This window comes from Corvus hawaiiensis, chromosome 6 (assembly GCF_020740725.1).
Source record: "Corvus hawaiiensis isolate bCorHaw1 chromosome 6, bCorHaw1.pri.cur, whole genome shotgun sequence".
In the NCBI taxonomy this organism is placed as follows: domain Eukaryota; kingdom Metazoa; phylum Chordata; class Aves; order Passeriformes; family Corvidae; genus Corvus; species Corvus hawaiiensis.
In genome coordinates this window covers 43,394,504-43,422,073 of record NC_063218.1, presented here as the reverse complement: position 1 = coordinate 43,422,073, position 27,570 = coordinate 43,394,504, and the positions used below count along the sequence as shown (strand labels likewise).

The following is a 27,570-nucleotide window of genomic DNA, read 5'->3' as shown; positions in this document are numbered from 1 at the left end:
ATATGGTTTCAGAAATCTAAACTTGCAATAGCTTTCTGATATTTTAAATAAATAAAAAACAGAAATCAAAAAAAAGACCAAAAAGCAAACCAAAACAAAGAAAAACCAGCTTTTTTTTCACTCAGGTTTTAAAGCATACTTTAGAGGAGACAGAATATTTTTTTTCTCTTCAGAGGTAACATCTTCCTGTGTTAAGATATGCGCAAGAGCTTGATTGCCTCACTCCAGTCAGGCTGTTCTGCTGACATTCTGCAGCCAAACCACAATTGCCACAGAAACCTGGAAAGTTTGAATTTACCATGTTTTGCTCCTAAGCCCTGAAACAAGTGCTGGGCAGTCATACTGTTCTGCACTTCCATTTACTATCAACACTTGGAGTTGTGTGGAGGAAAAATTCCTGGTGACTGTAGAGACTGACTCTAAATTAGAGACAAAGAGTGATATAACCAAATAATGGTGTGAGGGTACTGAATGAGACCAGATACTACCAGGAAGTTTGGGATGAAACACAGTATCCTACAACCCTGCATCATGGAGAAAATATATAATTAAAAAGACTCAGTTTTTAATTAAAAAAAATATGTTGAGTGAAAACTGAAGGTACAGAAAATGGTTGAAATTGTAAATAGAGACAAAGGAAAAGGCTCCTAATCTGAAACATAATAAAATCCATTGAATATTCATTTGACTAGTGAAGGAAAACAGCATATTCAAAACCTAAAGAATCATGAAAAAAATTATAAGAAAGACTTATTTGCGCTTCCTACCCTTTTGTGCCAGCAAATTAGAATGAAATTAAGAAAATCTTGCATGAAAATAATGATATCTTGCACCTTCCCAAATTTCATCATAGAGATAATTTTTCTATCTTATAATTTCATCCTCTTATTTTGCAAATGCAAGAAAAAGCAATTTAAACAAAACAAAACCAAAAAAGCATGTTACAAAATTACCAGGTGTTTCACAATGCATCTTTCCTTTTATTCCCCAAAATTATAACACCATTTTTATTAGACAGTCTAAAATGCTATCCCCCACTTGAGGAGATAAAGGGGAAAAAATCTACAAAAAGGCCTCTTCTTAGTTCCTAATGAAAAATATTGTATCACTAAAAATAACTTCAAAGGATAAAAACGGAAGGTTCTACTAAATGAATTATTTCATCACTGCCATCTTTGTCCATTCTGTGCATTCTAGTGCTTCTTTCAGGTTGATTTTTAGAAATCCAATTTTTAAATCAGCAGAAGTTAATGTTAAAATGATACATGGAGAAATTCCCAATTGGATTCTTCCAGAATGCAAATTTCTACTTTTTCTTTTGGGAAACAATTTTCTACTTTTAAAGTATGAACAGTTTATTTTTCAGAATTCCAACTTAAATATTTTGCTACAGTAATCTCTTAGTGTCCTAGCAGAACATCATAACAACCGAAATAGTTCCCTGTGGCTTTTTTGACCCATACAAGTTTAAGGAATGTTGCTTTTATTACTTTTAAAATAATCCCTCAAAGAGTTTCCAACGTGATTTATTTAAAATGAATTCATCAATGGGTTCGCCTATGGTCCAGCTATACCAGGAAACACAAAGCACAAAATGAGAAGGAAATAATAGCTTCACAATTTTTTTTCAACTTCCTTCATCTTTTCAATATATTTTTTCTCCTCCTGTAATGTTTGTTTTCTCAGGACTCTTCCCTCACCATTACCACTGCATTTTATTCTTCATTGCCTGGTTCAGCCCTTTATTATTTTATTGTTGTGTTAGGTGGACAAAAGCTTTTTTTGCAGTACAGAATTGATTGCTTCCCCACAGGAGCGTCAGAAATCAGCAGGGAGGTGAAAAAATAAACAACCAGAGCCAGTGTTTCTCCAGATAGAAACAGGAGGGAACAATATTTCCAACAATAATTACTCATGTCCATCTTGATGGAAACACTGCTGACATAGGAAATAGAATTTATTTAAAAAATAAAAATAGGAGAACAGAACAATCTCTGTCAAGGAAGTTTTAGCAAAAGCCATGGAAGTTGTCAATTTCTCTGTTTTATTCAGTCTGTTAAGGTCATGATGACTGTTTGTTTAGGCATTTACTTTCTAGGAATTTTAGAGCATTGTTATTTACTCTTTTTTTTTTTTAAAGTAGTTTTATACAATTTGTAATCCTTTTATAGTCTTAATATTCAAAGACCTTGATATTTTTCCCCAAGTCTTTATAATTTGATCAAATTATTGATTTTGACCTTTCTTCATCACAAAGAAAGGTATATTATATTCCAAAAGAGAAAAGAAGACATGAAAAGACCCTTTCAATGTGGAAGACAGTTAATTAACACATAGCACGTGATCAACAACCTCAATCTTATATACGATGTTCCAAACATATACATTATTCATGGCACTACTTTGCTTTATCGAATAGGAATGAGCTTAGGAGTTAGTGAACTTAAAACACCAAGTACTGCAGAGGCTCTGCTCGGAACACAACACTGACCTTTGTCTCACTGACCACTGGAATTCGCTGCCAGCACAGGCTGCACGGGTGGGTGCCCCAGGAAGGCAGCTTCAGAAAATGATAACTGGACAGCCAAACTGAAGTGGCAAGCCCAGGAGGACAAGGAAAAGGAAAACCTGATTTATACCACATGGGTACTGCCAAGAACAGAACTCAGCTTTCCACCTCCTTTTTTAGACAACTAACTGTCCTTTTAGGAATTAAATGAGCAAATTGAATCAAATTGAATTACATCTTACGGAATTAAATTAATTATAGGGATTGGATTAATTCTGTGGTCCACTAACTCCAGTTCTGTTTTACTAGATTCTCTCTTGGCTCATTTATTCTCTTTTCTTTCTTTTTTGTACATTTCTTCCTTTATTCCTTTAATCTCACCTGTAGAATCACTTTTTAAATTATATACAGACCCATCTGCATGGAGATCATGTCAAGATAGTTTATCTTTTTTAATTTTTTTTTTTTTTGTAATTTAGTTGCACTGAACTGAACTACTGTGAAAGGAACAGAAGTACTTTTTCAATTCAACAGAGTTCAAAATTTTTTACAAAAATAAAATACAATTTCAGTTTATATTTTAAATTTGATGAAAATATAACCCATGCAAAGACTTCTCCAAATGAGGATGTTAATCACATATTGCTGTAGCAGCAGAGAATAGAAGAAATTAAGGAATCTCTCACTGCACAAGTCATTTCAAGTAGATTGAAAAAAGCCTCAGAGAGTACCAGACATGCACCTCCAATAAGTGGAGTTTGGATGACTTAAGAGAATCTCCTTGCATACTCTGTGTGGGAAATAGTTACAGAGCTGAAAGCCCAGATTATATAATACATGTACCGCAAAATACAAGAAGAAAACAGAAAACTATGGATAAGACAGTTAGAATCCTTGCAGAAGCTGCATGATACACAAAAAAAGTAACTAATTTTTGAGCAAATTGTGCTGTTAGAAAATATATAAAGGTTATCTGGGATATATAACTCCCAATTCTTGCTTTAAATGTTACATCTTACTGTTCCTTTGAAGTCCAATAATACTCTAATTTATTCTGGCTCAGGTTTTTTTCTGCTAAGAATTTCTATCTTAACATAAGATTTGCTTTTCAAAGTTCTCAAAAATAATATATTATTTGTCTTTTTTATCTTACAAAAGATGACCATAAAATCATCTGATGATGTAATCATTTCAGTGTCCCCCCCTCATTCTTAAATTTCATACCTCATTGGAGTCACACTACATGAAATATTTGTCTCTTATGAAAGTCAGTCAGAGTTCACTGATTTAGCCCTTTGGAGAGCAACTCTGATTAACAGACAATCTGGATGTACATTTTAAACATGAGAGCAAGGAGTAAAACCAAGACAAACTAAACTAAATATTTTGTTACATATTTCTCACCGAAGAAAATCATGATATATTCTTATTGAAATAAATAGCATGTAACTATTAAAGTACAGATGTCGTTTGTCTCAATAGAGTTAATACTGAAAAAACTATCCTAGAGTCAATCAAACCAGCATTCGTATTTTTTCAAAGCATGACTTTGCCATTTGTGTAAAACTTGTACCGTAAATCTGTGATTTTTTTTAGTCTTCAAGTTTTCCATTGTTTAGCATACATTAAGCCTTACAACCTACTTGTGATTAAATGTGATGAACAACAAAATTTCCTCATTTCTTATAGTATACTGCACATCTGGACCTGAGCTATTAGCTATTATGCTGATTATGCTAATTATTTCTGCATCTATGCTCTTAAGTGGGAAGCAGTCAATGAAGTTATTCCCAACCCAATACTCTTCTGCCCTGCTGTGCTCTTCCAGACCCAAACGAGACACACCCACAGTGTTTTCATGGGGCACTACCATGAGTGAGGTTGCAGGCCAACAGGAATAATAGATTTACCTGGTAGGTTTCCCAGAATCTCCCCAAGCCCATCTCCTGCTCATGAACCTGTGCTGTGTCAGTAGGGGTGGCTTCATGTGTTATTTATAATACTAATATATAACATCACCTCTGTAATAAAATATCCACCACCACCTTCAGTGGTGTTAACTGCAGATCAAATTTTAGAAATGAGATTTTCTTGGCAACACCTGCACAAATGAGAAAAAGAGAAATTAAATGGTTCTACTAAGAAAAATTAAATAGTTCTACTAAGAAAAACAGAAACCCAGGCACCAAAATCTAACAGCTTTTATTACATCTAGAAGATAAGGATAAATTATTTCTTCATTTACTTCTCTTGTTATGAAATTGCATGGTAGCTCCTAACATTTCTTAGACCTTCACCTCCTGGACTTAAAAAAAAAAAACAGTGAGAATTTCAAAAATTATGTACTTAGCTCAGATAAAAAATGGGGTATAACCTTTAGAGAGGGGTGAAAAAGTTGAAGAGATCGTCTGTGCTCCTCGTTGAAAAGATACACTAATGGTCATATCTGACATATAAAAGCTTGTAATAGCTGTTATGAAACATTTTCATAAGACTATGAAGCTGGTATAACAAGGTACAATATTAATTTACTTGTCTTTTCTCTAATTCTGGGATCAACCTGTGATCATTGGGGACAGGGAATCTTGCAATGATTAAATATAATTTTTAATGTGTTAGAATATTTTAGCAAAAAATACAATTAATCTATTACTTTTCATACATTTAGCCCTTTTTGAAGGAAAATAAAATGTCCATCTTCTATGATGAATTGAATGGAACTCACTTGCTTTGCTTTTCCCATTATTTCTGCATATGGCAAGATTCACAAGACTTGATGAAAATTCCAGAAAGAAAATGCTTTGCAGTTTCTATTTGTACAGGACAGCAGATAAACATCTTCAAACTCCATCAAATGAAATGAAGAATCATTCATCACTTCTCATGAGCCCACTAGAAAGCGATGGATCATAATCAAGAACACAATTTTTTTTGCACAATTTTTTTACGTCACACACAATGTGGTCACCTGCAAGAGAAATTTCATTAGAACTTTCTGTCAGTCACATTCTGTCATACAGGAGATACAAGTTTCTTTCTTAACACTGTTGTCTCTGGAGCAGTAACAGGAGCCATTGGCATGTGATTTGAGCATCAAAACAAGAAAGCACAACACTCCTTCCACTTTATTACAGAGCTCAGTTCATAATTTAAACTGTGATCTTCTCCAACTCTAGTATTTAATTAACCTGCAAAAGTACTGAGTGCTTTGTAGAAGTAAGAATGAATCAGAAATAATATCTGTGGTTTCAAGAAAGATAGGGAACATGATGGGGAAATCATAACTAATATGGTTGACATGTAACACATATATACTTACCCAACCAACACACCCAAATCCTTTTCCGTTATGCTTATTATGAGAAAGCAGGAATATCTGCTTTTTTGATCAGCCAATACAACTGGATTAACACTCAATAAGAATGAATATATTGTTTAAAACAGTCACTGATAATATTTTTATTACTGTAAAGATCAAAGATTGTCAATGATCCAGTGTTGCACTTGACAACAACTATACCTGTTTTCTTATGGGCCTCCTCCTAACCTACTTTAGGGGTTAGTAAAAAACTGAATGTTTATAAAACCATGTTGACCATAACTGCTTTCACAAGTATTGGTTAGAGTAGCCATAATTTGTTAACATAAACCCATTAATTACAGATGGCAAATAGTCCAGATTTAGGTTTCCTGAAAGGATTTTTTTTCAATTTTCAGATGAGCATTGGCCACGGACAGAATGTTACTAGCTAGATGGGCAAAGACCTCATAGGAATGTGTAACTGCAGTAGTTTTCTACAGAATCTATCACAATGCTTAAAAAAAATCATGATGAAACATTCTATTGCTCTTTGAAGAAATAGGCAAACGCAGGAGTCACAGCTGCAATATTTTACATTCAGGTCCATCTTTGCCCTCTATTAAAATTCCCTTTGAGTAGATATTATTTTTCATGTAGCACATCAAAGGATAATGCCTTGCCAAATGTTTCTTAGAGATTGCTATAGAACTTTGGGTTTCATTCTGTATTAGACTTATCAGACTCCTTGCAGGGTGTGATTCATTGTCACCTATCTCCACTGTGTCCTCTTTAAATCAGGCCTTCATACTACAATATTCACTTGCAACCTTGAAAACTGTGCATCCAACAGGAGATGTTTACCCCCTCAACCAATCGGAATTCCATCTCAAACTTACAGAATAGAAGTATATTTTTCAGTGGGGTCTTCATCCTACATGCTGTTGCATACTAGAAAGCTCCAAAGAGATTTTGGTAAGAATATTATTCACCTGGCACAAGACCCTAAAAACTCTAAATAAGGGTGGTTAAAAAAGAAAATAGGTGAAAAGACATTCAGGAATTATATATATTTTTTCCCTAATTTAAATCATCTTAAAATGCTTTTATTCAGCTGCCAATGCATAAAGAAGTTTAATTTGGCAGAACTTTTACTTGGAAGAACACAGTGTCCTGAAGCAGGTTTTCTTATGGAAAGCCTTCCTTTTAGCTTTCAGCATGCACAGTATACATCAGTCCTATACCAATAAGCTAAATCCAGAGAATGTATATGAACAGAAAGGCAAAAGGTGTGCATTTCCCATTGGTAAATGAGTCTGAGTTTAAATCAATGTAAACAGGGTACTCTACAGGGAATCTAATTGTCATGCAAATTACAGTAACTTATAATATCCTCTGATTTGTCTGACTTTGTTCTTTCTGTTTTTTAAACCAAAATCCTCAGACTTCTTCCTGTGATTTACTCCACGAACAGCATTTTGATTTGATTTTGCACATAGGGATACAGCTCTTATTACACGTATTATAGACAGCTAAACTTCTTTCATATTTGTGCCTAGAAGTCCCGGGACTGAACTGGAAAGCACTAGCTTTGATATAAAGGTGAATTTTCTTATTGACAATTACAAATAATAAAAAAACCAGAACAAAGTTTTCAGCTTTGTCTAATAAATTCAGTGATAACAGAAGCGCCTTACAAAACTTTTCTGGCATTGTGAAAAGCATCTTGTGATATAACAGCAATAATTGCAAACACCGTTAGAAGGAATGATCTTAATCCTGCATTAGAAATCAAACACCCTTGTTTGCCTGTATGTTGTTTTCATAAACTAAAATAAAAACTGTGCTATTCTTCAGTAATGATCCAAAATGGTTTAATTATTCTCTTTAAAGCGATTGTGTTTTGGACCATCAGAGCAGAGTATCATAGGAATTTTAACAAACTTTTGATGTTTAAAGCCACATTAAGAATGAGCTATATCCGAGTACAGAAAAAAACCAATATTTTATTTATAATCTTAGTTTAGTGTTTGAACTACAAATTCTGGTTCTAGAATTGCTTAAAAGATCATGGGTTTTATAGGTTTTCAGAAGTAAATTAATTTTTTGGCTGATTTTTTTTTTTTACTTTTTTTTCCATTTTTTTCCACAGAATGGTGCTTTCGGTAAATACAGAGCAAATCATTACATGGAGAAAAAAAAGGTTTACTTGTTTGTTTTTCTCACTTGCAAAGTTACTGTTATTATTCCATTCTCTGTTGAATGATTTCAAAAAGAGCATGAGAAAACAAAAGAAAAAAGAGAAAGTGACAAAATAGACCGAATCTCACCACTAGAATTCACCATAAAAATTCCCAAAGTGTAACAGAATTCTTACAAAATTTCCTAGATCAGTTCTTTTAGGGAATCAAGATCTCCTATGAAAAATATGGCAAATGGGAGTCAGGGTAGGTTGGGCAGGAAAACGGGAACGAGGAGGGTAAATAACTGCAGCAAAAACAGGTTCTGAGGAATACACATAATTTTGTCTGCTTTAGATCACAATAGAATTTTTAATAAATAAATTTCTTTTTCTTTGTAAAGACACTTTTGAAACAGTAGATTTAGCCCAGTCATTTGTGTCATTTGTTTTATAAACCATCTTTTGTTGTCCCCCCACCCCACCCCTTAATGTCATAAATGTTTTAGATTTGAGTCTCTTGAACATTGTCTTTCGAGTTCATTCGGATCAATAACGGTTCATGCACTGAACTGTGTATTGAATTTATTGTGTTAACTGTTGTTGTGTGGTTGAAAGGAGATTTATAAGAGTTATAGTGATTTAGGTGCTCATGCTCTATTGCTGGCATGGGCAAATGACTCTCTATGGGTGTGTCACCTGTAAGCTCATCATCCACATTAATGATCTCTACAGTCCGTGTTGGAGCATGATGGTTCTGCCGATGATGCTGTTTCCTCATTTTGTAGAAAATTACCAGCATCACAGCAGCCATGAGAGTGATAGCCACAAAACAACCAATTATGATTTTGGTAGTCTTCATAACCTCATCTATTCCCGGGATCCCGTTGTTTGCGTCCGTCACAGGAATGGTGAACGTTTTTTCTGTTGATCTTGTGCTCTGTGGAGTGAGTGAGGTTGTCATGTTAATGGTTTCCCAGTTGGTAACTGGTGTGGGCCCAACCTGCTCTGTGGTCTGTGCCTCATCCTGAGAAGGTTCCACAGTCTCTACTGTGACGGTTGAAAAGTACGTGTAACCAGGGTTATCCAGGGCAGTCACATTCAGCGTGGCAGAAGCTGTGGTATTCCCAACAGAGTTACTCACCATGCATGTGTACAAACCCGTGTCTTGCACAGTTACCTTTGTAAAATTTAATGTGCCATCGCTGAGCACAGCAATCCGAACTCTGTATGCCCCATGCGTCATTACAGATCCATTTGGAGTAATCCAAGATACAGAGGTCAGGGAGGTTGATGCCCGGCATTTCATCTCTGCAGCCATGCCTTCCGTGACGTTGAGGTCTGCTGGCGGCTCCACTATGACTGGAGCATAACATGTGAAGTAATTCAGGTCCAGCTCACCAATGTACCTTCCTTTTAAACTGGGAGGTGTGTGGCAACGGGCACAGCATGCAGTATTGGAGGGTGCCTTGTCTTTAATCCACCAGCTGAGCCAAAGGATATCACAGTTGCAGTTCCAAGGATTGTGATGCAAGTGGATCCTTTCTAGGCGGAGTGGTGTGAACAGGTCATGAGGCAGTAGTGTTAAATTGTTGTGTGCCAGGTTGATCTCTACAAGTGACTGAAGGTTATCAAAAGCATTCCTTTCTATCACTTGAATCTGGGACTGTATCATCCACAATTTCTGAAGATGCATTAACCCTTGGAAAGAACCTGGCCGGATGGCAGTCAGGTGATTCCCAGAAAGATCTAACTCATCCAGTTTTACAAGCGGAGTAAGGTTAGGAATCTCTCGAAGATTGCACATGGCAAGGTTCAAATACCTCAAGTTGGACAGACCTTCAAAGGCACCTTCTGAGATGTATGAAAGCCTTTTCAATTCCCCCAAATCCAACCTCCGGAGAGAAGGGATTCTGTTAAAAGCATAAGAAGGGATGCTCTCAATGGGGTTGTTTCTCAACCACAGTTCCTTCAGTTTTGACAGGTATACAAAAGCCCCATTTGGGATAGTGGTCAGACGATTGTCAAAGAGTTCCAAAGTGTTGAGATTGGCCAGACCATTGAAAGCCCCTATTTCAATTGTTCTGATGTGATTCCTACTGAGCTGCAGGATTTCTAGGTGCCTCAGATGCTTGAAGCTATTAACTTTAATGATTTGGATCTGGTTCTCATGGAGATTGAGTAGCCGGGTGTTGGTGGAGATGCCGTCTGGCACGTCTCTCAGATTTTTCCGTACACAAATCACTTTACTGAACTGGTTGCTGCAGGAGCAGACAGAAGGGCAAGTCTGAGCCCTCACTAGACCAGCCACCACAAGAAGCTGAAGAGCCAACAGCACCACAAGCAGGGGGTCAAATAGGGCCCTGTTAAACCTAGGACCTATCATTATCTGCTGTGGATGTAAGGTCATCTTGTTCAACATTCATAATTTATTTGGTGTTGGTCCTTCTGGAGTTTGAATCGTCTGAAAGAAAGGAAGAAGGGAGAAGGAGAACATTAAATAAATCTCAAATAAAAGGCTTCTCAAGGCCTTTCAGTCAGCTCTACCAATTTCTTGAAATTTGATAGCTACAGGAGAATCTACAGTGAGAATAGCTACAGGATTTCTAATATTATTTTTCTGTACAGATATGTATATCAGCTGCAACTGGCAGTGAGATAAGAAATAACAAGACATTAACTCTTCCTGAACATTCCAATGTATAATGCACATAGGTGGATGGCAGATAAGAAGTTCAACCACAGTGAATACCTAAAAGAAATATTGTAACTCAAGGGAGAGGTAGAAGAAATGACAAGCATCTCAAAAGGCAAAAGTTAGTAACATAGGAATCTACTAAGATAGGATATCGAAGTATTCAAGGCATTAACCTTTTTTATACATTGCAAGACAAGACAACAGATAACATGAAAAGCGAGTGGAGACTCCTGTCTGATGTGGGTAAAAATCTTTGTCTATACAAACAGGATTCCTGAATCAGCGTTAAACTAGAAGTAAGTCTCTAATACTGAATGTCATGCAGATGACAGTGCAAGATCTTGCCTATAAGAATTAAAAAAAAAAAAAAAAGAAAAGCATGCAGAGCATCAACCAATTTAATGATATTTCCTCTTCAATTCTTTTGTTTGGCACCAGCATCAGAGAAATACTCATTAGCAAATGTGTATGAACACAGAAATAAGAATAGCCATTTAAGTGCTGAAAAATATCCCTGTAGCTTCAGGGTTGGCAGTTTCACCAGCACCTTGAAAAAAACCTCAAAAAATTCTTACTGCAAGGGGAAAAAAGACCCTTACACTACAAATAATCATTACCATTTTAAGAACTTCAGTACTGATTCATTTGTGGCAGTTTTTACAGTCCCCAGCCTTTGGTTCATTTTCAATCTGCTGCTCAGTTCAAGATTCCTCTGTTGCTGAGATTATTGAAATTTCTTATAAATCAGCCAAAAGTGAAATCTTAGAAATTACAGCAAGCTTTAAGCACATTTATAACCTAGAGCACCCAGATGGATAGTACATATATATTCAGTAAAACAAAATACCATAAGGCAACGGTTTTCCACTCCAGGTTCCAAATGGATTCATTTTGTGCAGAAAAAGATCTTTCTTAAAAAAAAAAAAAAAAAAAAAAAACCAGGAAAAATATATTAACTTTCATCTCACAACAATTCATTTAATGAAAGACTTTTTTTCTAATTATATATTCAGACAATGTGGTTTTGAGAATTCATTCCTGCATTTTTAAAAAACCTGCTATAAGGGTTCCGAGCTAGCAAGTGTTCTCATCTCACTTTTAATAATTTACTCCAGAGAAAGCCAATATAATGGTTAAAAAACTGTGAAGGGAACTAGAAAGTCTGGGCTGTATCTGTATGTTTGATCTCTCTGCATATTTATAAAACATCATTCTTGTTATGAAAGATTCATGAAACTAATATGTTTTGCAACCTTGAGCAAGTCACTCAGCTTTTCTCTCTGCAGCTTACACTTCTGTCCCATGTCTCTGGAGAACCCTGTGGCTGTAGTGTTAGACGTTACTGTTGCCACCCCTCCATCCCTTCCCTCTGCCAAAAACTGTACTCCGGAATATCAGCTTCATGGATTTAGGATAATGTACTAGACTAGATGAAGGGTAGCTGCTCTCCACACCTTCCTTTTTACTGCAGGCTGACAAGGTCACTTATCTCTTCAGATGTGCTGAATAGAATGTATGGAGAAACACTCTAATCACTAACATTCAAGTTTGCTTGTATCAAAAATCCAACTGTAGTAAAACTATCTTCAAAAAGCAGGTGAAAAGGCCATAGTTTCCAACTTTCTTAAACAGTTATGAAGAAAAATCTGCCATTGTGGTCAAAAGAATTATATTAGAGCCTAATATCAATTTTAGGGTCCTTAGTAAAGATCTGTCACCCATTAATTTTGCTGTTGAATAGTAATTAACCATCATCTGTGATAGTTAATGTGATTGTCTTAGCATTTTTGTCACCTTTTTTTTTTTTTTTTTTTTTGGTGCTGTAATTTTTTTTTCCTTTCTCATTTTAAAAATTCTTCTAAATCTTATCCCCTAAGGACTTGGACTGAATAATGAATTCCATTAACAAGTAATAAAACAGACACAGAAACACATCAAACCAATTATTTTACCACTGCACTGGTGCAATGTTTTTGTCTTCACTGGAACTTGGATGAGAACTCAGCTTGCTATGTCTGCCTTCAGAGTTGCCAGTTATCCTTGTACAAGGCTGGTGTGGCACAGGCAGCATGTGGGGCTTGCAGAGATGCAGGAATCTTCTTCTCAGACCCATTCACTATTAAAGGCCATCTTTGGAGGATGCCATATGGTTTCTCTACCTTTCTTTTTGTGACTTTCTGCTCTCAGTCCTGTATCCTGGATACCCCGAAGGACCAGGAAAACTATGGCATTTGAAGAACAAAAAAGTGCAGAGAAATAAGAGAGGTCATGGGAGAGCAAGAACCCTCAACATCAGACAGTGTATGCACCAAGTCCCTTCAGCTGCTCTTTTCTAGCCTCCAAAAAGCTGATGATCCCAAGCCATGCTGCAAGCACTCCAAGGCACTTTCCTCCTGTTCCAAGTACTTGAACCTGATGGTATCTCCCACAATTTCCTTTACCTAGTTCTTTATGCAGCAAATTTTCCCTTTTTCATCACTACACATACACTCCATGGGGGAAAAAACTATAATTTTAATCGAATACAGTACATCGTTACAACAAATAAATTATCCAGTTATGAGACTGATCAGCAAATATTGTCTGATCCAAACCAAAATGTTTCCATTGTCTCAGTTGCAAAAAGATTTTTGAAAGAAATGCTTTTACCTTCTTAAAATAAATTCCCTATACTCTTCTTATTTTAGGTTATTGACTGAAACAATGAATCATTCACGTAGAACAGCTTTTTCCTTGTGCTGAAGGCCAAAATTGCGTGTGTCTGTTTCATTTACTGTTCTCCCTAGTCCTGAGCTAGGGATGTCTCAATCAAACATATGCTTCAGCACCACGACCTATCAACGACCTCCAGGGAAATCTGACACTGTCAGGTTTCTGTAAAATTCAAATCTGCGCATTCTTCAAATATAAGTTTGGTTACTGACTAATTGATAGCTTCTCTGAGTCTGTAAGTTTGAAGACAGGATCACCATTTTGTGATATGTGAATACAAAGTCCTAGATATGTTTTCATGTATATTTGTATGTTTGATCTTTCTGTGTCTAAGCCATCTCTTGCTTAATATTTAAGTACAGAATATCTATATTGCCATCCCTCTGCAACATTTTCTGGGAGACAGTGAGAGAAAATCTTAGCTTCTGCAGCCACCATTTGATTTAAATATTGATTTATTTATATTACTCAATTTTTTTCCCTCCTCTTTGGCAATACAGGAAGAAAAATGCCTTTTTTAGGACAAGACCATGGTAACTGTACTTGGTGCTGCTAAAGTACAGGGGAGCTGATGATCCGAAAAAATGACCATGACCAGCAGAAAATATACTAGGCAATACCTTGTTAGTCCTCACTTCCAACCAATGAGCTTTGCATGAGGCTGACATATGGCAGTAAGATTCCTAGTGGAAGGAAGAATGTAGTAAAAAGGTCCTCTCTATTATACCAGTGGTTTTCCAGAGCTCAGAGCTTAAATATTCAGGAAGTCTTAGTGCAGATATTTCATATCAGGTTAATTTTAAATCATAAATATCTTGGAAACACCCTGGAAAGAAAACTAGCCAGCACAAAATCAAAGCGCAAAATTAATTCAAAGCCTCGAAGAATGTTATGGAAATATTTTAATGGGCTTTACATAAAGATCCAGGAGCTCTGTACTAGAGTAATTTGCTATTCAATACCTATTTATGCTAGACACACACGAAGGTTTAGCTTTACAAACCCGCACATGGAACACAGACCATCAACCAGTTTCTTTAGTCTTTGTTGACACCTCTTTGTCTTCTAAGTAATTTTTTTTTCATTTTTATAGTACAAAAATAGCAACTCTATGGTCAATTCAATAACACTAGTGCCCTCTGCTGTATAGACTAAAAATTTAGTTTAAAATGCTAAGAATTTCCTTACTGCACAGTCAGTTCCCCAGACACTACAATTATCAAATGTGTTTCCAAACATGACCTTAAGTCTGTCTGTGGCACAGCTCTAATTACTAAAGCATATATCATCTGTTATTTTACCATGGTAATGTATATTCTTTTTATGGCCATGGACACATTCCCAGACATATATGGAGAGTTGTTTGTTTTGTTTTCTATTTGCACGGAAATAAAAAATCTTTTTTTTTGAAGTTGACATTTGATACGCATGTTCTCCTCTCTATAGCTTATCTGACTCTTTGTTACTCCCGATGTACTACACATTTTCCTCTGAGCAAAAAACATTGTCCTCTTAAGATCCAGTGCGGAAGATGAAGCAAGGAATGACAGAGCTAATCTACCTCTGCAGCTATGCAGAGCACAGCTCTCCTTAGGGACAGCTTGAAGGATGCTGTAGTTACGCTACCGAAATGTAACTTTGCCAAATGTGTGCACAGAGACGCCTTCCCTATGGGCATTGTAATAGTACCCCCAATTCAATTTTGTTTTTTTCTTTTTTTTGATAATTAGGTCTTGGGCCTGATGTGCTTTGTTCTCCCTTTGCTATACTACCAGGAGAAAGTGACTATGTTCACTCTGATTGCTGAAGGATTTTTCTGTAATGGGGGGCTTTGATTACAAAAGAGAATTTCCACACCATCTCCAAAGATCTGCCTAATGAGATATGGCAGGTGGCAAAGATATTTCCCCAAGCTCCAATGACCCTTAGCTGGATCACTGGCAGTTTTGTTGCTGTTGGCAGCTCAGACTTTGCTTTCTATCTTGTCTGTGGGTCTATGAATAACTGTCTCAGCAGCAGAGCTGTGCAGTGCAAAGGCCATGGCTCTATCCCAATATATAATTTAAGATACAGTATGATCTAGCACACTTTGGTTCGTGCTGTACAGCTGCCATGAAAAAAATTGGCATGTGTTGTTACATGTACTGCATTGAAAATATAGACAGAATTTATCAAGTATAGGGTGTTTAAACCATCACAGTAAAATTAAATCATCGCAAATGCATCACAGTTAAGTCTCAGCTGAAAAACACTTAAATCACCAAAACTCTCCCTCAGCCATGTCCCAGAAAATTTCAGGATGAGAAGCATTCAAATCACTTTTTATAATTTTTTCAAGTTGACAAATATGTGGATGCATTCAGAAAATGCATCTTTGCTTCACTCTATATAGCACAGTTATGTATGCTGTACCTCACACGCTGTTAAAGAGGTTTTTTGAGAGAAAAACCCCTTGCAATGATATCTGCATTTTTTCAGAAAACAAGCCACTCTGCAGTTGCAAATTAAATAGCAGATTTCCAAACATGTGAAGAGCAGCTAGGTGCATCAAGCAGCTAATTATGCTGGGAAGTCTCTTCTGGTAGCATCAGCACCAGAGAATTGAAAATAGTCTCTGTATGGAACAGAGCTTGGAGTACAGCAATAAAAATAGGTCTAAATCCCAGGATGACCTTATACAGAAGTGACTCTTTTGACTCTCTTTTCAGGAACTCTGAATGCTCCAAGGGCCTGAGACTGATCCCCTTTTGGCAGTAACGCCAGCAGAAGCAGCCAAGGGAATTTCAGCGTAGAGACAAGCGCACAATATGTTTTAGCTCCACAAAGTACCGAAGCACACAAGGGTTAATCTTTGTCCCAGAGCAGAGACTGAACTGTGGGCAGGGAGTTCCACTGGGGTCAGAAATCCTCTACCAACATCTGCTCTGCAAATGCTCCAGCAGCCTCACATGTGTGTCCCCATATGGCTGTGCAGGGTTGGGCCGATGGAACCACATTGCCAGGGATTCACTCACCATAACCTCCTGCCCACCTCACCTCCCCCCTTTTCTCTCCTGAAATACCTTTCCACCTGGCTGAACCCTCGAGGACTAGAGCTCTCAGTTCAAGAGCAGTGCAAACAGTTTGCGTGCTGTTCCCTGACCCTGCACTGTACAATGACACTGTTCCCTTTCTCAACGAGATGCTTTTGTCAATAACAAAAGAACACATGCAATGGTCTTAACAGAGCACTGCAGTGCATCATCATGCAAAAACAGTGAAATAACAGTTTACAGTAGATCTCATATCTTCCTCTTCCTAATCTTATTTTGTATTTCTTCATGGACTGACTCCTGTCTGAGGTGTTTGGGTTTTTTAAAACAGTTTGGTTTACAACGAAACCCCATGACTGCGACTGTAGAACTGTGTAACTTTATCTACATTCTTAAAAATCAGTTTTCCCTTTTCATTGCTATAGGACTTTAAAAGTCTCAACAACAGTTAAGGGAGCCATTACAATAATCTCTAAAAACCGGGGAGGTTTCAAAGCCCAGCAGTTTTTATCCATTTGTTTTTTATTTTGTTTTTAGTTAAATACAGTGGAGGCCAAAGAAGGCTGGATAGACAGCCCTGCAATGCAAACTGACTACTCATGAGACCAGACAAATCAAAACACAATGTAAATTATTCTTTGCATGTTTCACTGTTTTGCTCTGGGACATAGTTCCGTGGCCCCTTAAAGCATTTAAGTGTAGGAGGCAGAGTGGATATTGCTGTACCCCAGATACTTCCCAGTTCTCTCCTGCAAGCCTTTTAAGACTCAGCTGAATCACTAAGACACTGATCTGAAAGACCTAAATGTGATTGGACACATTCAATCCTCCTGAATCACCATTGACTTCAGGGGAGTTCAATCAAGGATGAGTTTGACCCAGTCTGCCTTTTTCTTCTTTTCTTTCGTTATACAAAAAACAGCTTTATTTCACACACCTCATTTTCCAGCATGATTTCATGTTTTCTCTCTCATTTCTTCCTAAGGTTTAAAATTTTCTCTTTAACATCAGATAACAGATATGAACATGAAATAGATGTCTTAAAAATGAGAATTTGAGTGTACATGGGTCCAAGCAAAAATATTTGCATTTTAGCTAGAACTTAAGATATTTTACAGTGTTTGAATCTCAATCAGTCTGGTATTTCTCTTTATTTTTAAACATTATTTTACTCTTAAGCATCATTCGCAGTTTGTATCTTCAGTAAAACTAATTTCACAGGAAAATCATAGAAAACATCAGATGATATGTAAAGAATATTTCTTTAGGACAAACTTAGTTTTCTTAAGACGAATTTTATGACTTTGTTGTCCTCTCCCTAGACGTCATTCCAAGGGTGACGAGGACAAGACAATCCTAACTTCTCTGTTCAGACTGTTCACAGTGGTATGAATAGGAGCAATCTATGAACTATTCACAATGAACTAAAATTCTTTCATAAAAACCACTGCAATACAGCTTGGTTCTAGTGCACCCAGAAACATTTTAGAATTTTAATTGGAATTAACCTTTAAGTGGGTTAATTCTATTGCATTAAATCTTAGTGTGGACATTCTTATTTAGAATTTAATTTAAGCTAAATTAAATCAAGGCCACTGTAACTTCAATTAAGAGTGTCCATAAAAGGATGTAATGTAGTTTAGCTAGTCCCTTTTCAAAGTTAATTTGAATTCGTTTTCTCGAGACCCCACGTAGACATTAGGAACTTTTGTTCTGTATTGACTTGGGCTTGATTGAAACCAATTACATAAAGGTAAAAAGGTTTTTTACCTCATCACTGATCCCCCTGGGTTACTGGAGTTCCATTTTGCTTCACTAATTCAGTTGATAAAATACATTTTTTCTGACATTTTGTTGTTTGTTTCATCTCATATCTCTTTCTGGACAGAAATTTATGTAGGAAAAACATGGAACAATACAAATTTTACAATAGCCTGATAATAAAATTCTCTTAATTACAGAAGTCTGTCATGGTATCTCATGTGCCTTCCATGATATAAGGGGCTATATATATATATCTATATATCTATCTATATATATCTATATATATCTATATATACAAGCACCTTAAAGATTTCTCTCTCTTATGGCAGAAATACCTCAGTGAGCAATAATTAAACTGCATTATTTCTATAACTATGCTTTCTTAATTCTTTTTTCATTTATTATCAAACTAAAATCACAGATCTATGTTAGGGGCATCTGAGAACCACAACAAAATTAGCATAAAAACAACCTTTAATAGAAAATTATACACTGTTCTAAAATACTGGTCCAAAACATTGCAGTTTTTATTCCTGTCATGCTGGGGTCATTTTTTAAAATACTACAGTAATTTTTTTTGGTTTAACAGTGATTTAACAACATCTATTTAGACATAGTACAGTATACTTTATTTCAAAAATACTAGTTTTGGTCCAGTAGAATATTATCAATTTTTACACATGGAAACATTAAATCATAAATTAACATCCTTTTCAAAAATGTACTAGAACATTTCAAACTGGTAGGGAAAATTCTGCACTTTAAGTATATGTAAGATTAAAGTTGGTATCTGTTCAAAAATGGAAAGGCAAAAATGTGCAAGGCTCATGGAATCCAAGATGTTAGCTCTGATTCCTTCCAGAGTTTTCTAACTACTCACAAACTACAACAACAGATGTGGGAAATGCCAGGTCAGAACAGCCTAAGAATGCATATACGAACATAGCTAGTATAATGAAGAGAAATAACAAACAAAAAACAATTAGAGTATACACCTGCACTTAAGAAAGCTTCATCTGAATCTTAGAAAATTGGAATCTAACTTTTAAAGCCCAGAACATCATTTCCAAAATTACAATATTTGCACTTGTCTACTGAATGTGCTAATACTGAATATTCTTGTACCCATACACACCATCCTCCGAGCTCTTGACCTCAGTAGATGACATAAACTAGAAGACAAATATATTTTACTTTGATGAACATATAATGCAGTAGCAGTTTACTACACTTCTCTACAGTTTGGCAACAGACATGCTCTGGTGAAATCTGAAGTAACTTTGAAAGATTTTACGATTATTTTGACATTTGCAAATGTGAGAATTGTCCATTTCAGTGGCATGAAAAGATCGAGTTTGTACCATAAAAAGTGCTGTTTTTCCACATGCATTTTGTATTATGTAAAACAGAGGAGACTGAGGGATGAAAGGAAATTATATTAAAGCAGCCATGGTAAACCTGCATCAATGTTTTTTGGGGTATGATTTGAAATAGATATCTGCCTAAATACTTCTATGCCATGGTGATGCATCAAGAAGGATGTTTTCCTGTTTTCAAGTGCTGAATTATTTGATGCTGAGTTGGAGAAGTGCTGGGTAGGTATTTCATAAGCTTGATAACTATAGGCTATATTGTTAGTATGTATTATTTCAAAATACCTTCTGGGTAAAACAGACCCAGCTAACAACACACTAAAGCATCAGAGCCCATTTTGCATCATTGCATTTGTAGTGGCTAACTGAGTCCAAATTACTCCCTCATTCTGTTAATAAACAAAGCAACAAAGAGAAAGAGACATGAGTTAAAAAGTTAAGGCTGCAAATAGCCTCAAGTCTGGCAAATGATGGTTAAACTTCTTGTCCTTGTAACTATGGAAACCCCTTAAGGTAAGAGTGGAACACAGGCACTTTGTGGTCTGCAATTTACAAGCTGTTTAATTATGAAGGAATATGAAACTGTTAGGGGCAATGCAATTATCATACTGTGATAGTGTTTTGAAAGAAAAAATAGGTACAGAGAAATATAAGAAGTTAATTTTTTGGAAAATTACTTGTTTTAGGACTTCTATGAAACTGCAGCACATTGTTTTTTACTGAAATCTGTGGGGTTTTTTTTCCCCAAAGAGAGTGAGGAGCCAAAATTAGTAATATGACATTTTTCCATAATATCCCTCGGTAGATTCATAGTAATTATGTCCATTCTATGCTTCATGAACAAAACCAAGGTCAGGGTGTATTTCAATTAAACTCTAGGTGTTACCAAAGTGCAGTACAGCCAGAATAGCAAGCACATTATTACCAGATCTATCACTGCTGGGCAATGAACAGGTCACAGGTGCTCTTGCGTACAGCATTTGTACGCCTTTAAATATTACAAGTGGGAGAACGCTTCAATTCAATTTAGAAGGCAGGTAGTGAAATAAAATTAAGAGTGAAACTATGTGATGACTCAGGGGGACTATAACAACTACTTACAAGTATTTTCCTGGATCTGAACAACAAACTTGGACCTGATAGTTCTGTTATTAGGAATTGCATGAATGTAGTGACCCCAGGGCCCTCTGCATACAATGGGAGTTTTTGGCATCAATCGATCACTCATTGGATTGCCTTAATTAGATGTCAAATATAAACACACCCTCACAAGCCCTCTGGAAAAGAGACAGGTAATATTATTCTCATTCACGGCTGAAGAAACTGAGGCAATAATGGATTAAATCAGTTGCCAAAATTTAGTATGTGTATGTAAGACACTTTACAAACATGATCTTCACACTCCACACTGGCCAGATGCAACACATATATTATCAAGTATCTGCTGAAAGTTGGTGACACTATAGATGGCAAATCTGAAGAAATACTTTGGGAGTTTGAAACTAAAATTTATAACTCTATTCCTACTTGAAACTCATTGGACATCTCTTCTACCCAGAGAACAGACCACAGACATCAGTGTGGATCACTCGAGACCCAGTCCAATCCTTCCAACAACTATAATGATAAAATTACTGCAATGATAAAAACTGAAAGAAAATTCCTTCCATAGGACTGTGTATCTGGCAAAATGTGACATTCATTATAATTTGGGGTCATCCAACTAAGGAGATGTAAAGCCCTTGAAAAAGAACAACAGTTCACCTTCAGGGAACTAGCCTCAGTAGCTGAAGAAGGAAAGGGAAAACCAGCTGGATTTAACTCCATACAGCACCACTCTTTGTGCCCAGCCATCCAACCAGGTTTTTACCCAATGAAGTGTTCACCTGTCCACACCATGGGAAGGTAGTTTCTCCAGGAAAATGCTGTGGAAGATGGTGTCAAAGGCTTTACTAAAGTCCAGGAGGACAACACCCACAGCCTTTCCCTCACCCACTAAGCAGGTCACCTTGTCATAGAAGGAGATCAGGTTGGTCAAGCAAGACCCGCCTTTCTTAAACCCATCCTGGCTGGGCCTGACCCCCTGGTTGTCCTGTACATGCTGCGTGATGACACTCAAGGTAATCTGCTCCATGACCTCCCCTGGCATGAGGTCAGACTGATCTAAACTCTACAAATCAGCATTACCTATATTCTCTTATGTGTCAATTCTTGTCTAACAAATGTATGTTTCTGACCTGGTAAAGGACTGATGTTGTTTCATGTACCACAGCACTGTTCAAAGATAACATTTCAGAAACAGTTCCACTCTACTGTGACTAATTACTACTGTTTTAATTTCTAGATTCCAAGAGCAAGTTCATTAACCCCCAAACATCTTTGTATAAGGCATAATCATAGGGTCAAACATGCACATATAAGATGACATTCGGATTTTACCTTAACAGGGAATAAAGATCCTTCCCCTTTAGCTAGCTTAGTCACGCTCTGGAAGAAAAATTAAAGGTCCAGTTTTATAACTGTGTCAGCTACTTTAATGTGGCAAAATAAAATAATTATGTATTTTTATATATTGGAGCATTGTTTTACTATGTGCGCTGAAATATGACACGAGCAAAATCCCATATCATCCATCCCAATGTGTTTTCTTGAGGTATCCAAGACATAATGCATATCTTTTCAAAATATATCATCTGATTCAAGAATTGATAATATAGATCTGCCTAGAAAGTTATCATTAACAAAGAGAGCTTTGAATGCAGCTTTCTGAAAATCCAAGGCTTTAAAACAATTTGTGAGAAAATTTGGCAAATTATATGAGTTATTTCTGTCCAGACCACCTATAAATCCAAGAAACATAAATTATAAAGATAGAATAGATGCTATCTCTCTGGAACTTTATGCTACAATAAGTCTTACAGAGAAAAATAATAGATTGTTTTTCACATAGACATGGTTTTAAAATTGATGAATACACATTTATTTAATGGAATATCTTCTCTACGTAGGCTGCTTATATCCTGCTTGTCAAAATCACCAACCAAATTCAAAATATTATTACACCAATGTGAAATTCATATCAGAGCCAGGAAATCTAGCTTATAGCACTTTAGCAGAGGATAATTTACACCATAGTGCTGTATATCTGCTTCAAGTTACCAACAGGCTCTAATGCCTAGGATCAGCAGTGCTGCCTGCTTGTTCAGCTGTTCAGACTCTTAAATGCTGATACACTATCCTATATTCATCAGCTCACCACACACTTGCATTTTTACTTAGTTCCATGAGAGAAAATCATAGGTAAAAATTTACTCCTACAGAAACCAAAAGGAGTTTTGCATTTGGTTTCAGTGGAGTCAGGAGTCCATGATGTGTATCAATAAGAATTTGTTATATAGTGCCAATTGCAGATTACTGCTGATGTAAGCACTAGGGCTTTGATGACATTCTTTTAGGACAGTTTTCAGGGAGATGGAAATGTAATTTTCATTTAATTAAAAGTGTCACAGAACATAAAAGGAAAAAATAGTAACTGAGACAGCTAAAAAGAGTTCCTATATATAAAAGTGTGCTATAAAAAACCCAGTAATATAATATTTTATAACGTCAATATATTAATGCAGCTGATTTAAAGCAGCTGTCATACCTTATGGTAACAAATAGCTTCCAGAAAAGGAGAACTTTCCTGATAAAGGCCCGAGTACTGAATTCAGGTTATTTTTTTCATTCTATACACTGAAAGACACAGAGTTACTACAGGAAAAAATACTATCTGGTCAATAGTTAAAGATAGTAATAAAGCATAACACAGCTGGTGAAGCTTTCATTCAAATACATGCATTTCTACATGCATAGCTATATCTAATACACCTAAATAGACCTCAACACTATTTTAAAAAAGCTACTTATTTGTTTCCTATCAAGAAAATACTTTCTGAATTTCTGAATTCTAACTGTTGCTCTAGTCTGAGCACATAAAAACTACAGTTGAAGGACAAAATTGCTAATGCGTCCAGCTCTCTTTGCTCAAAACTCTTTCCTGGATTCGTGTCTATACTTTCTCCTCCAGAAAGATGCATGAGGACAAGGACATGAAATATTTTCAAGGAGTCATTAGCAGGCACACATGCAAGCACTCATAGTGGACATGGATAGTGCAGTCATCCTGTGAAGTATCTGAAGAATTTTTGGCGTCATCAGGCACTCTCTTCCCAGAGTATTTCACACCAGTTCCATGGGATTGTGAGCTACTAAATAAGTGCTAATGTTGCATTTAAATATCAATGATACACAGCATGTATATCCCCAACACTGCCATGCCTTGCAGACCTGCATTATGTAGTGGACTTTTTAGGCTGGAAGATTACACAATTAATTGCAGAGTGGATTTTGCTATTTGCCTATAGGCAAATATAGTTATTTGCCTATTTCCAGATGTATCCACTTGTGCAAGAATGGCTAATGGCAGCTATTACCAAGTAACTGTCTGTCAATGTCTGCCTTTGATCTGCAAGAATGGTTTTAAAACTTGGGTTCAAGCATCTTCAGAAAAGCACCTTAATTTCTTTATTCATATTGCTGTTCATATGCTCAGTACTTAAGAAAGCTCAGAAAGTGACAAGATGTAATCACAGCAACTAGAACCAGCAAAGACTACAGGGAGTTCCATCTCACATTCTTCACATAGCAGCACAGAGATTTCCTTTATTAGACCTGATTTCTGAACTGGGACCTAAATCTCAGAAGAATTTCATGGAAGACAGGACAGCTGCTGTGTATCAGAGATAAGGAATATGCACAGATTTAAGAATTTCCTTTAACACTGCAGTCATAGATCTAAATCTAAGCTATCACTAGCTGGGGGTGGGTGGGGGGGGATGATGGAAAAAAAAAATTTACAGGGAAAAGAAAGTGATATATATAACACTTTCCTGCGGCTGCTCTTTATAATTCTTTTTCCTTTCCAGTAGAGTGAAGGCAATATTTTTCTCTGTAATTCTAGGAAATTGTCTGAATTTAGTCCAATTTCCCAGATGGGATAAACTGGAGTTGTTTCATTCAAGTCACTGAAACCAGATGATTTTTATTCCAGTTGAAGTCTGTGATCCTTGGTACCCTCTAAACTAGACTTATACATTCTTGAAAAATAAGGTCTCTTGGAAGATCTTACAGCACCCTTCCAATACTTAAAGGGGCATACAAGAAAGCTGAAGAGGGACTTTTTACAAGGGCATGCAGTAATAGAACTTGAGAAAATGGCTTTTAAATGAAAGAAGGCAGATATAGATTAGATATTAGGAAGAAATTCTTTACTGTGATGGTGTTGAGGCACTGGAAAAGGTTGCTCAGAGAAGTTGTGGATGCGCCATCCCTGGAGCTGTTCAAGGCCAGGCTGGATAGGGCTCTGAGCAACCTGGTCTAGTAGAAGATGTCCCTGCCCATGGCAGAGGGGGCTGGACTGGATGATCTTTAAGGTCCCATCCAACCCAAACCATTCTATAATTTCATGGGCTTATGAATATCAAGAGGTTCAGACAGCCAACTGCTATGAAAATGGAGGTTTTATAAAATAGGCTTAAAATGGTAAAGATAAGACTAACAGTTTTAACTATGTAATAAAGAATTCTGATTGCTGAATGATGATAGGATAGTAATCACACCTTAAGAGTGGATCTAGTTTTGGTTCTCAAGAAATAAACTTCCCTTTCTCTGAATAATGAGTTATTTCCTTTCTTTTTCTCTTTTTTAATCCTTAGTGACATAAAGTATAGGGTTGCAATGGTAGTTATGAAATAAAAACAGCAGACATAATCCACATTAAAGGAAGACGGGTCCTTATCACCTCCTTTATAATGTGTTATGTCTGGTGTACATGGAATTTAAGAGGTTTTGCATTGACTAATAGATGACAATAGCTTAGAGTTATTTATTGAATTTCATGTAGGTGTTTCCTTGTGAGTTTTAAATCCTACACCAACAAACAACATACATATATATAGATATATATATATATATATCTCACAGTTACTTTATTCTCCACTGAAATCTAAGTATTTCTGGAGAGAATCATAGCAGATTTTTTATAGTTTAACATGTTATATCAAGAAATACTGAAGATTTCTATCTTCAACTGAAATCAAAGGCAAATTTTAGAAATGTGGGCTATATATCTATGCTCAAATTTGACAAAAAACAATTCGGGTAAACTTCCCTAGTGTTTTGGAAAATACATATTTGGAAAAGGATTCAAATATAAGTGGAGTGGATTTCTCATTCATTTCTCTATCATGTCAGAGAACAGTTATTTCTGCCAGAATAGCACTAGAGCACTGCTGCAGAATTAGCTTGGGAGAACAATCTGCTTTTATGAATTTGATAAAATAGCTTCTTGCAACTTTCCATTTCGTTCAGCAGATGCAATGGATCATTTTTGGGAGAGACAGAAAGCTAGGTATCCAATGGGAAGAGACTGGTACCTTACATCGTTTAGATAACAGTAAACTAAGCGTACTGATAATCTTTCTATCAGTATTTGCAGAAGCATGTGCCAGACTCTTTTCCCTCGCATTTGGTCTGAGTGAGACAGGGCATGAGAGATTACTTGGGAAACAGACATGAATTACCTTACCTCTTCCTCAGATAGTAAACCATCATTTTGTGGGATCTATTAACATCCAGTATCTGCTGTCCAGACTGCCCTGAGCAACATTTCTCACTTAGAACAGTAACAAATTAATGTTCAGTGGCAAATACTGGGATTTAAAGTCCACTCTATAGGTATCCACAAGAAGAGAGCAAAGCTGTATTACAATCTTTTCGTAATACTTTACAACTGTTTAAAGAGGGAAAGTTTTCTGCAGCTCCACAAAGCAGCCCAGCAAGACTTCAGTATATCGAAGTCAGAAAAACAGCTTAACTAGTCTCCCCTTAATGTATAAAAGTGGCATAGTAAGTCACCTTTCCGTTTAATTAAGGGTCTTATAAGAACTGAAAAAATTAATTTTTCCTTCTTAAAGAATACTAAATCCTTCTTTTAAAATTTAATTTACCTGCAGCCTGGTGTCCAAGTTGCCAGCAATTTCTTTTTTTCCTTAAGTGTAGTACAAATCGCTAAGTACGTTCAAAATTATATAGCAGCAAAAATAAAAGATTTTTTTTTCTTTTAATGGTTTGGGGTGCTTTTATTCTCTCCAGGATCCCTCACATTTATACTAAACACAGATTCATTTTTCAAAATGAAATTTAACAAGCTGTACTTAAGAGTGAGAAATGCACTTACAAGACCATATGCAATTGCTCTTCGATGTTATTCTTTATCTCCCAGTTTTTACTAAAAGGTAAAGTAAGAACATACTAGGAAATGAGAGGAATCATTTTATTAGTCACTGCTGAACAATACGAACGGACAACGCAGAAACAGCAGACAGTATACCTGGAAGCTGGTACAGAGCCACTGCTGTCTTCATGAAATTCTGATTTTCAGACTGTTGATCCAAGGATTCTGAACTGGGATTTGCTTCACCTTCCTTGCAGACTACAAGGAGCAATGATCAACTCCATTTTCAGTGCAATGATCCTTGGCCATGCCACTCTGCCCATTGTATGGTGGCACAATCATCAAAAACATGAATAAAATTCAAAGATCCATACTTCAGCTAAAATGACCTGACTTTAATCCCCTAAGAAAAAGGTCCTTTTTTTCTGAACACATGCTGAATTTTGCTATTTTTGGAATATTCTCTCAATGGGAAATTTCAATATCAATTCAGTGCATAGCGATCACTTCATTCAACACCAAATTAGTTATGGATGCTGAGCCAGTGCTCTATGTCATGAAGAATGCCTGTAGAAAGCCCTGACTGTGCTGTAATAGTGGTTACTGTCAAAAATAAAATTCACAGGCCAGATCCACAGCTTGTATAAATCAGTGTAGCTTCACTGGCACAGGCTCTGTCTCACTGCATCCATTTAAATAGTTTCTCAAACTCCTGATCCAACATTTTTA

At 36.3% G+C, this 27,570-nt stretch overlaps 1 protein-coding gene across 15 annotated transcripts in view; it reads right to left on the bottom strand.

Moving 5' to 3' along the window:
- Positions 1-4,692: 4,692 nt before the first annotated feature.
- Positions 4,693-27,570, bottom strand: part of LRRC4C (leucine rich repeat containing 4C) — a 498,265-nt gene continuing 475,387 nt past the window's right edge. For 10 of the 15 annotated variants that reach the window (XM_048306065.1, XM_048306077.1, XM_048306070.1 and 7 more), the window contains one exon: positions 4,693-10,450. In XM_048306065.1, coding sequence (XP_048162022.1) covers positions 8,492-10,408 — 1,917 coding nt within the window. In that variant the 5' untranslated portion in view covers positions 10,409-10,450 and the 3' untranslated portion in view covers positions 4,693-8,491. Of the gene's footprint in view, positions 10,451-11,531; positions 11,596-22,004; positions 22,053-27,570 lie in introns of all 15 variants that reach the window. The other 5 variants (XM_048306074.1, XM_048306080.1, XM_048306073.1 and 2 more) reach the window with 3 other exon arrangements.